Below are 12,330 nucleotides of genomic sequence, written 5' to 3' on the forward strand. Positions count from 1 at the left end.
CAAAGAGCAAAAGAGAAATGTTTACACTTCATATAGATGATATAGATATGTTCAATCAATCAATCTTTATTACAGTCTAAGACCAGCACAGGTTATAATATAGTAATACAGTATAATAGATTGTGAGAAAGAATGTTGCATGTATCACTGAGATTGAGATTGGTATTACAATGAAAACTAAAAAGAGGAGGACCTAAAAAATACAAAATATTTAAAATATACTACGGAGTGCAGACCAAGTAGCTAAAATATGTATAGACTAAAAGAAAGCATGGAACAGCTAATTAAAATAGTAAGGTGGCTAGCTAAAATAAAAAGTATGTAACGATGCATATCATAGAAGGACTAATATTAAAGATGATAGTGTTTTACAAGTAGCTAGAAGTGTGTATATAGTAAAAGAACTAGAAAATACTAAAAATGAGAGGGATAAAATGATACTATTTCTATTATAGTATAAATACATATATGACTATAAAACAAAGGCAACTACAATAGTATAAATGATAGAAATATTTAAAAAGACATATTAAAATAGTTAAAATCACAAGTTATGGATTGGCAGTCAGGGTCCGTCGGATCTTGCATGCTGCCGCACAGAACCTAGCAGCATTATACATGAAGGTTCGGTTTTTATCCGAGAGCAGCATCTTACTGTAGACTTGAATGGAGTGGCCAGGGTAGTTGCAGAGTGGAGGAAGTATGAGCTTCTCCAGGCTATCTTTGTAAAATGAGCAACTCAAAAGAACATGTTCAGTGGTTTCCACCTCCCCAGAAGCACAGGGGCATAGCCTTTCTGTAAATGGAATCTTCCTGTATTTGCCTTCCAAAACAGCAGATTGGAGGGCATGGCAGCGGGCAAGGGTGAATGCCCTTCTGTGGCTTGATATCTCCAGTTGGATCAAATATGGTGAGGGGGGATACCATGAACCTAGAGCTGTCCGAGGCCTGATAACCACGAACCATACTAAGGTCCACCTGATGTTCCATATCCAGGATCCTCTGTTTGATGGCCAACTTTGCTTTGTCACTGCCCATAGCAAGGAGGTTGGACAGAGAGAGGCCCGATAGTGCTACTTTATTATCAACTGCCTGCTTCCATAAAGATTGAAAGTCATCCTGCAGTGTTAATGGGGCCACACCCTGTGGGCAGAGAGCTAGTTTAAGCCAGTGATTGAGAATAGTCGACCAAACTTGGGCCTCAACTTTTGTCATGCCAGTTTCCAGACGCAGAGTGGCATTGGAGACACAGCTAGGCACCTGTAAGGTCACTCTTAGGAATTTAGATTGGACACGCTCCACTATACTAAAGTTAGACGGAGGACCTGGGTGGGCACCATAGAGTAATTGTGCCAGCGGCTTGGCTTCATATAGTCTGAGTGCAGTGGGTACATAATGACCACCTCTATTTCGAAGGAACTGCAAGATGGTAGCAGTGCTCCTCTGTGCCACTAGGGCACAACGTTCACAAAGGGCCTTTCATGCACCAGAAGCCTGGAGGACCACCCCCAGGTATGTAAAACAGGTGACCTGTTCAATTCTGTGGCCATCGATACTCCAGCAATGGATCTTTGGTCTTCTGGCGAAGGCCATGATCTTAGTTCTTTGGTAGTTTATTTCAAGTTGTTCATCTTTGCAATACTGTGACAAAGCTGCAAGCGCCCTTCTGAGGCCTATAGGGGTCCTCGAGAGGATTGCAGCATCATTAGCACAGAGTAAAATGGAGATGGATCTTTCAGCCAACTTGGGAAGGTGGAAGTCAGAGTTGTTGAGGCAGCTCACCATAGCACTGATGTAAAAGTTAAACAGAAATGAGGCCAGGATACAGCCTTGTTTGACTCCCTTCTGGGCTGATACAGAGTTCGTGAGATGTCCTTGGGGGCTACATCTCACTCTGAGTGTTGTATCAGTGTGGAGGGCACAAATCAGAAAAAGCAGACGTCGACCTATTGTAATAGATTCCAGCTTTTCCCATAGCTTAACTCGAGAAATGAAGTCAAAAGCGGCCTTGAGGTCTATGAAAGCAGCGTACAGGCAGGCAGAGTTATTAGAGGAATATTTTTTGATGAGATGTTGGAGCACCAGGCACTGGTCAATTGTAGATCTGCCTTCCCTAAAGCCAGCTTGTTCATCCGCCAGCACTTCTTCTTGTTCTAGCCAGTCCTTGAATTTCCCAAGTATGTGTCTGGCGTACAGCTTGCTGATTGTATTGAGCAGGCTGATTGGCCTATAATTGGCAGTGTCATTCCTGTGTCCTTTTTTGAATATGGGGGTGATAATTGCCAACCCCCAGTCCCTGGGAAGAGGTTTTTGTTATTCCTCTTGACACTTCTAGCTATATGCTCCTCAAACTCTCTTTTTGCATCCCTTATTGTCTCTGCATTTCTTTTGCCAGAGTTTATGTTCCTTTCTGTTCTGATCCAGCCCTGATTCATCAGGCCTGTTCTTATGTTCTGTATACTGCACGTTCTGTCTTTTTAAGCCTACTTTCCTTAAGGAAATAAGCTTATGAAGTCGCCCAGCATTCTGTCTGTGTCTGTGCCCCCACCACCACAAAACTTCACAATGCCTGGACCAAAATAAACCAAATTGGGTACTGTTATAGCGACACCTCGATGACGTAGTTTGTGATGATGTCATACAGGCCGATTCAAGATGGCAGACGTGTGAATGTTTAAGGCTCAAGTGGGCTAATTTGCGAGTGTGGTAATTATCAATTAAGATTATAGTGAAAGCAAAGTAGGCACATTAGTTCTTACCAGAACTTTTCTCCCTTTTGAATTGCAGTAGCCTTTGGCAGGAAGCAATAATGTTTGTATAAACCAGAGTATAGGTTGGGTGTTTTACTTCCACACACCACCAGTTCCCAACATTCTGTCGCACTCTAGAGTGACCAAACAAAAAACAAAAAAAAACCCCAAGGTGTGGTGCAGTTATGGTGGTAGAAGCAAAGGATTATCAATGGCTTGAGTCACTGGAGCAGGCTTGACTGCCACTCCCATAGTGTCCAAATGCACCCCTTTACTTTCTCTGATAGTAGGTAAATATATAGGAATGGTACATCATCATCTGGCTAAAAATAAAAAGACTTACTCATGCCTATTAACAGCATCATTTACTCTTTGAATTTTGTCAAAGGACTGGGAACACGCCCCTCCCCAAAATACAGCCTGAGCACAAATTTTTCCCGTTTGCACCATAAATAGAGAAACTCATTTGAGTTTCAGCAAAACCACCCACTCCATCCTTTCCTAAAGTACCAGGAAAATCTGCCCTAATTATATAATTCATATACACTTTTCCCTTGCAGCCACAAAGGTTTTCAGACCCTAGCTATCAAAAGGTGTGCTCTGACCCTGCCACTCAATCACATTGGTAGCAATGTTGAAGTGAGAGAAAGCCTGGCCTCCACCTCTAAAGCCCTCACTGACAGCGACACTGCAACAGTCTTCAGAGGTAGATTCCAAAAAGATGCAGTGCACCTCCACCTCCTCCTACATATGGGCAGTCAGGCTGCTCTGCTGCTGGGAGAGCTTAAGGAAGGCAGAGTAGTGAGTGCTGTGTGGCACGGCACCACACAGAGTTGGCCTCTTTGCCCTCTTCAAGGGAACCTTCTGCTGCTGCTGCTCTCACCAACCAGGCAGATTTGTGATCAAGAGAAGCTCTTGAATCCATGGGGGTTGTGTTATTTTTTTATTTACAAGGGCACTAAACCATGAGGTGGAGATGGCGATGTACAAATGTACTAATATATTCGGGGGGGGGGCGTGTGCTCAAAAACACTGTGTGAAACTATGGGGCTTGTGTGTGTAAATGTGTGTTTGTATTTTTACAAAAGCAGTAATATGTCGCAGTATGTGTATGTGTGCCCTGCTCCGAGATGCTGTGTCTGTTCCAGTTGAGGGGCCTGTACCCAGGTTCACTTTTAAAATGAACACAGATGCAAGCATCCACACAAACACATGTACTATAAAACATAATGTCTGAATAGGGTGACAATGTCTCGATTGGGCTATAGGGCTGGAAGCCTCCAAAGCTATCAGAAAGAACCCATAGGTTCCTTAGCGACAGGGTCCTCTGGCAGGATACTCAACAGTTTTATGTCAAGGGGAGATGCAGAAGGGAACACATAAGCATTATGCTCATCTCACCATAGATAGAGCAACAGCTAAAGAGGTTACAATTAGTTAGAGCCTCTCTGAAGAGCTTCTGCAGATTGGTAGGAAGTATGCCAACTGTGGAGACTACCAACACATCTTTAAACCAGAAGCCCCCCTGCCCACAACACTGCCTTTATACCTCACAGTGCTACGAAGCATTCTGGGAATACATTTACATATCTGCCAATGAACTTACTTGGAAATATCTTTGCTGTCCTGTTGCCATGGAAATAGCACATTTCCAATGGCTGCCCGGTAACTGTACACTCCCAAGAGTCCAAGTGCCATTGCTATTTTCGAAACCAGAGAGCATCTCCGCTGACCGAGAATAAAGATCATAACTAGGGATACAGATGCCAGCAGAGAAAGTTCAGTTTTATGTTCAGAGCTGTAAAAAACAAGTTTCAATTAAATTCATTTTACAAGTTTCAGCCACAGCAAGCGCACTCTCTCTCTCTCTCTCTCTCTCTCACACACACACACACACACACACACACACACAAACACACACGTACGTTGCCAAGACCTCTATGAATGGTCATGGTGGGATGGAGGAAAATGTTTAGATGTGTTTCAATTCAGTCACAAGTTGTAAAGACAAAATCCTCTTATCCCATTATATATTAGCAGTTAAGATAGTTTTGATTTTTGTGAAGTCTCTTACGTCATCCATTGAATTACACTGTCACAACATGCCAGACATTTCATCATCATATACAGGAAGTTATGAGACAATAGTCTACAAATCTTTGCAACAAATGGGATAACTTAGAAAAATAGTACAAATGATAATCTAAGCATTAATTTATTTGCATCACGGAATATTTTGTTCCTGGTTACAAGTCTCACAGCAATGTGTTTTTCAAAATGTTCTTCAAATTTTCAGAAGCACTTTCAACATCACTCCTCCTTTCAAGAAGCTTGAAATGCCTACCATGGAGCCCCTATACTTTGGAAGAGGATTCTGGGACAGATTCTGCAATGCACAGTCAGTTTACTTAGGGGCAGGGCTGCTCAACTTCGGCCCTCCTGCATAGGGGTGTGTCCGAACCGGTCTGGAGGCCATTCTAAAGGCCTCCGAACTTCCAGACCGGTTCGGACTTGGCTGGTCCGGGTCCGGGTGGGGGGTCTTCCTTTAAGGGCGGGAGGGCTTGCTTACTTCCGGTGGGTAGACTGGGCCTCCGGCGAAAGTTCTATTAGTTAAGGAGTTCTATCGCGCGTGCGCGCCCGCCCAAGGCCCCAGTTGGGCCGGAGACTTTGGCAAGAGAGGAGCTCTGCGTGAGCTCCTCTCTATTTTTCTGCAAACGTGGTGAGCACTCGGGGGGGCGGCGGGTGGGTGGGAGGGAGGGCGGGGGGGTGGCAGTAGCTTTTCTTTGCCCCCAATCCGCTCGCGGGGGGGGGCGGCGGAGGCGGCTGGGGCAGCTGGTTTCCAGCACCCCAATTATACTATAGAATACGGGCGCTGGAGGGGGCAAAGAGGCGGGAGAGGTAAGCAAGCCTTCCCCGCCCTAAAACGAAGGCCCCCCTTCGGTGCTGGTCCGGACTGCTCTGGACCATGCACATCCCTACTCCTGCAGATACTGGCCTACAACTCCCATAATCCTTGGCTGTGGCTGGGGATTATGGGAGTTGTAATCCAAAAACAGCTGGGGGGGGCTAAGTTGAGCAGGCCTGACAATGGCCAAGCCTGTTAGGCATCGCCATTCCCCACTGTGAATTAAGAGTACCCAAGAACACATCCCAAACCACCTCATGACTCCAAGTTGTAGGGAACATTAGTGGTGGGCGAACCAAGGAAGCTTGTCTGCTATTTCTGATCTTCTACCTGAGGAACAAATGGAAAAAGCCCCAAGCATTATAGGAAAGATATTCTCATGAATATCTAAAGCAGAGAAAAAAAAGGGACAGTTTCCTGTCACTTGAAGAAGCTGATTTATCGTTAATACATATTTGTCCCACCAAAAGCATCCCGTTATTAGCTGGGAATCTCTTGTTCTTGGAAAATTCTGTGGCAACCTCTGTGCAATAAACTGTACTCTCCTCAAGCCGCAAAGATATATGGCCATGAAGTAGATGCGTATCTCCTCCAGAATAAAGTGTCAAAATAGCATGCAGCCATCTGTTTCAAGGAGGAGATTACAAGTGATTCACTCTTTAAAGCAGGCCTATGCAACTTGTGACCTACTTAATCAACTCAGTTTTTTCATTTGTTAGAGCTCTGTGTATGCCACAGTTCTGAAGGAGTTCAGAAAAGCTGCAGAACATAGTACAGGCCATACAATTCCACTGGCTGGGAATCTAAGTTTTCATTTTTAAAAAGAAAGCAGCTCTCTAACCTAGCATGTGGCCAATCCCTAGTGAAATTTCAGAGGGCAGCATTTTAGCTCCTAAAATGCTGCTTCTGTCCCCAAAACTGACAGAAGCAGAATAAATGATGCAAAATACCACCAAACTGCTATATTATGGAAAGCAAGGCATGTTGCAAACTGGCATAATCTGTACAAGCAACCTCACTTTGTTGCTACATGAGGGTTGCCTTGGCGCACAATTTTAGATAGATTTTTAGTGCACAGCACGCAGAGTCCTGTGTGTGTACCATGGCATGCCAGCTGCTTGGTACCCCCCTGCTTTGCAGTCCTGGGGCAGGTACCAAAGCCAGCAGATTCATCAAACTAATTCTCTCCATCTTAATTAAGCACACCAAACTGATAAAACTCCCAGTAAAAAGCTTTCATAGAGCTGAACCAGGAAGCCTCCCTAGTTCAAATCCTGCATCTACTACCATGAGCTTGTTTGGAGCTGATTCAGAGACTTCCCCCAGCCCGCACAATTCAAAATGGGACATGAGAGTGCATACCTGCCATGTCCTCTTTGGTAGGCACCTCTGCACTCTCCTGGTGCATCCCCTTATTGTGGGGAGGCCCGTTCGCTGAACAGCCACTCTATGTGCAATCCCAATACTAGTTTCAACTAGCATTTGGCACGCACATAGAGCAACTGAAGAGCACCACCCCCATGCAATAAAGGGTGTCTGCAAGAGACATCACAATGGGTACACGCTCAATGTGTCCCCCTTTTAATTGTGTAGACCAGAACAGTATCATCTGAACCAGCCTTTGGTAGCCTTAGGCTGCCTCTCTAATCAACCCCACAGGCAACAGGGCAATACGAACAATGAAGTGAACATCAAGATGGCTGCAGGCATTGACCAGACAACGAACAGCTGCTGGGAACCTGCTTCTTCTTCCTTCCCAAAGACTGCTCTATAGCAACAATCAATTACTCTCTGGCTGCAGAAGAGAAAAACTATACTCCAGCCACAACCATCAGCCTAATGAGGTTTCCCCCCATCCCTGATAAAAGCTCCAGAAAATGAGTATGTGTACACACACTTAATTTTTTTAAGCATTTGTGTAATCCACTAAGTGCCTTTGGGATGAAGCAGACTAGAAATTGACTGAATAAGTGCATTAAGACTGACCTAGCTTCCATTATTGTGGTTCTGAGGAGCCAGATAATGTATGTGAAATGCTCCGAATACCCTAAAGTGCTATATGCACACACACCCTAAGGATTACAGCCTTGCAAATAAGTCTACAAAGAACTGCTAGCTCTTAAACACACTTGCTAGCTTCCCTGCCCTTACATAACAAACAAAGAGAAAATGTGACTCAGAAGTGGTTACCCTTGGTTCAGCTTCCCTGCTTGGTCTCTTGCTGGAGACCCTACTATACCTTGCCATGGACAAGTGACCATTTACAAGTCAGAAAGAGCACTACCGCACCGTTTCAATACACACCTTGTCAACCAGTGCCCGAAATCTGGCCTATGAGCCCACTGAACTCCAGTCTGGTTTAACGAACGAAGCAATCGGCAGCAAACAAGAATAACCCATGGAGTTGCTAATGCCATCCACTTCTCAGAGCCTCTCCTCTTGTCAGAGAAGCTGCCTTTGCCTGTTTTCAAATCATCCTGCAATAATTCTACATCGCTTTTGTAGTGCAAAGAGGTTCCTTTGACTTCGTCAGAACTTGGTTTGCCTGCAGAGAGAAGCTGGAGATCGCATTCTTTTGCCAAAAAATAGTGCCTGCAAATCTCCTGGCAGAGAGCAAGGCAAAGGGTGTTGATGAGAAAGTACCATGTCTGGTGCTCTTCTTCAATAAAGCTGCTCGCACCCAGACTCGACACGTGGCCAATAGTTCCTGCCAGGATGAGCACGTCTAATTCAGACCAGCTGGAAGTAGAGGCAGCTGGATTCTGTGAAGAGAGGAAAAAAATTGTTGGTGGTATAATTTGGAAGAATCCAACATATCATTAGAACAGTCGGCATGTAAAATTGCTTACAGTTGCTTCTTCAATGACAACTGTATTTTTGTTATATTTTGTGTAATTCTTCTATACTCCTAGTCTGAAACAAGGTTAATTTCAGCGTAATGCAGAGTTACTGTCAACACTCTGTTAATTGTGCCATTGAAATGACGGCACGTTTTCCTTCAAGGACTGCATGCAGCTCCTCTCCAAATAACCAGTAACATTTAAAGTTCACATTGTCGCAAGACTAGAGACAGAGTTTGAAGCGGCTCATGCAGAACTAAAAATAGAAATCTTTTAGCAATCAGGAAATTCAGAAGGAGGTAAGTAGGGAGCTGTTTTATCATCATTGCAGTGTGTTGCAATGAAAGGGGGAGGAGGAAATACATTCACGTAACTTAATAGCCACAGTAAGCAACATATTGATTGCCTGCTTATGTTCTTGCACATAAACAGGTTTATTTTGTAACCAATTATCACGCCAGGCTACCTCAGAAATGGCCATTTGGGTGTGAGAGTTCTACAGTAGACCAATTGAAAACCTTACCCCCACCCCAAACACACAAACAAAAAGATCTGATGTACTGTTTTTAGTAAACAGAAGTACGCTTATTTGTATAGAAAGCAAGTTTCTCAGAAATACACAGATCAAGTAAGATACCAGGATAAGATCAGCACAATCATAAAATGATGCAACATGGAGAGATAAGTTAAAAAAAATCCACAAACAGTCCAACATCCAACAGCTTGAAATTACATAGCTCAACAGGAGACTGGTCAGGCTGCCCATTTCGTTAAGTCTTAGCTATAAGTATAAATTTGCTTGACAGGTTCCTGATGAATACACTGAAAACACAAAAAGTTGACTTCCATACAAGGTTGTTCCTGTATGTCACTGTGACCTTTCAGAAGTGCTGCAAACCACCTCCAAAAGGGACATAATTTTAGCCACTTGCCAGGAGACATCAGGAAAATCATTCCTATCCACTGGCATATTATTGAATATTTGCTGCTGCCCCATCCCCCAAATCTTTGATTACAGACGCATGAAGAACACAAGCAATCTCCCTGTACATTATGGGACAATGAAGGAAGGAAACAGGAAGACCACTCCCAGTCCAAGATATTTTGCATGCAGACACTGCTATAGCTCCTCACAAGTCCTTATAGATTTTTATTATAATAATAATTCAGTGTCCAGTAATGAAGACATTGAAGTGGTGGAGAGCTTCTGTCTTTTAGGATCGTCCATTAACTGCAAAGGATCCAACAGTCAAGAAATATGCTGCAGACTAGCACTTGGTAGGGTTGCAATGAAGACTTTGGAAAGGATATTTAGATGCTGTGACCTGTCTAGACCTACAAAGATTAGCATCGTTCAGACAATGGTTTTGCCCGTGACACTCTATGGATGCGAAAGCTGGACTTTGAAGAAGCAAGATAGAAAAAGCATTGACGCTTTTGAACTTTGGTGCTGGCGAAGACCATGGACAGCCAGGAAAAACAAACAAATGGATCATAGAACAAATCAATTCAAAATTTTCATTCAAGGCAAAAATGACCAGGCTCAAACTATCATACTTTGGACACATTATGCGAAGATCCAGCTCCCCTGAGAAGTCCATAATGCTGGGGAAAGTTGAAGGAAAGAGAAGAAGAGGACAACCAGCAGCAAGGTGGACGGACTTGATTATGACAGCAATGAATGCACCACTGAGAGACCTTAAAGGCCAAGTTGAAGACAGATCATCCTGGAGAGAATCTATCTATGTGGTCACTAAGATTCAACACTGACTTGACGGCACTTAATCAAAGAATATCATGTAAAGAATTTGACCATTTGCAATAGTCACACAATCGATCCTGTATTGGTTTGGTGAAAAACTGAGATCTCGGTGATGCACACACTCTTACCCAGCACGTCATTTGAACGCAGGATTTTTCAGCAATCTCAGACTGCGGCCATGCCAAACCATTAATTAATAAATAAATAAATACTTCAGTGTGGCTGATAACATCGCACACACTGAAGTTAAAAGAAAAATTGGAAGTGAATACATCAGGGGAGTCAGAAAAATCCTCAAGTCCAAACTCAATGGCGGGAACACCATACAAGCCATAAACACCTGGGCTATACCTGTTATTAGATACACTGCAGGAATAATAGACTGGACCCAGGCAGAGCTAGAGAAGCTAGAGCGTAAGACCAGAAAATAATGACCGTCAATCATGCTCTGCACCCCCGCAGTGATGTAGATAGGCTATACCTCCCTCGCAGCTCAGGTGGAAGAGGAATGCTGCAAGTCCATCAAACAGTAGAGGAGGAGAAAAGAGGCCTTGAAGAATATATAAGGGACAGTGAAGAAGATGCACTTCAAATGGTCAATAACGCGAAACTATTCAACACCAATGAAAGAAAGCAGGCCTACAAGAAAGAACAAGTCAAGAACCGAGCAGAAAAATGGAGAAATAAGCCACTGCATGGTCAATATTTACACAATATAAGTGGAAAATCAGACATCACCAAGACCTGGCAATGGCTTAAGAATGGCAACTTGAAGAGAGAAACAGAGGGTTTAATACTGGCTGCACAAGAACAGGCACTAAGAACAAATGCAATAAGAGCAAAAGTCAAAAAATCCACCACAAACAGCAAGTGCCGCCTTTGTAAAGAAGCAGATGAAACCGTGGACCATCTGATCAGCTGTTGTAAGAAGATCGCACAGACTGACTACAAACAAAGGCATGACAAGGTAGCAGGGATGATACACTGGAACATCTGCAAAAAATACAAGCTACCTGTAGCCAAAAATTGGTGGGACCATAAAATTGAAAAAGTTGTCAAAAATGAAGATGCAAAAATATTATGGGACTTCCGACTACAAACAGACAAACATCTGCCACACAATACACCAGATATCACTGTAGTCGAGAAGAAAGAAAAACAAGTCAAAATAATCGACATAGCAATACCAGGGGATAGCAGAATAGAAGAAAAAGAAATAGAAAAAATCACCAAATACAAAGATCTACAAATTGAAATTGAAAGGCTGTGGCAGAAGAAGACCCAAATAATCCCAGTGGTCATTGGCGCCCTGGGTGCAGTTCCAAAAGACCTTGAAGAGCACCTCAGCACCATAGGGGCCACAGAAATCACCATCAGCCAATTACAAAAAGCAGCTTTACTGGGAACAGCCTATATTCTGCGACGATACCTATAACAACAGCAACAACATTGACAATAAAATTCTGGCATCCCAGGTCCTTGGGAAGGACTCGCTGTCTGGATAAAACAAACCAGTCAATAACACCTGTCTGACTGTGTAAACAAGAAATAATAATAATAAATAATGCAATTTCTATACCACCCTTCCAAAAATGGCTCAGGGCGGTTTATACAGAGAAACAAATAAATAAGATGGATCCCTGTCCCCAGTGGATCCATGTCCCCAAAGACTGACAGGCTGAATTCAGATCTAAGATTATGGTTCTCAGCCAAATGCTGGTTTAGTGCCAATCTGGCACTGTCAAAAAAATTCTCGTATTCACAGGACACACACTGCTGTGATCTCTATTTTTGACAAACTGACATAGGCAGGGCTGGCCCAAGGATTTGTGGTACTCCAGGTGAAGCCTGGCTCTGGCACCCCCTGACTCCCAGGAGATGGAAAGCATGGAGGCGTCCATCCCCCCTATCGCATACCCACTCACTCAGCTACCCATAGCCCCCACTGCCTCCTGCCTGCTCACCTACCTGTCCCGTCCGCTACGAGCCTGAGCCTTTGCTAGGCCTCAAAGTGCCATGACACATTATAATGAGATTGTCGCAGCAATTGATGTGCTGTGACACATTGTGGCA

General features: G+C 43.7%; 1 protein-coding gene across 2 annotated transcripts in view; it reads right to left on the reverse strand.

Annotated features, from left to right (window-relative positions):
• PIGG (phosphatidylinositol glycan anchor biosynthesis class G) overlaps window positions 1–12,330 on the reverse strand; it is a 97,028-nt gene that overhangs the window by 49,516 nt on the left and 35,182 nt on the right. For both annotated transcript variants that reach the window (XM_053299549.1, XM_053299548.1), the window contains 2 exons: window positions 7,960–8,417; window positions 4,357–4,548 (listed from right to left, as the gene is read on the reverse strand). In XM_053299549.1, coding sequence (XP_053155524.1) covers window positions 4,357–4,548; window positions 7,960–8,417 — 650 coding nt within the window. The remainder of the gene's footprint in view (window positions 1–4,356; window positions 4,549–7,959; window positions 8,418–12,330) is intronic.

This window comes from Hemicordylus capensis, chromosome 2 (genome assembly GCF_027244095.1).
Source record: "Hemicordylus capensis ecotype Gifberg chromosome 2, rHemCap1.1.pri, whole genome shotgun sequence".
In the NCBI taxonomy this organism is placed as follows: domain Eukaryota; kingdom Metazoa; phylum Chordata; class Lepidosauria; order Squamata; family Cordylidae; genus Hemicordylus; species Hemicordylus capensis.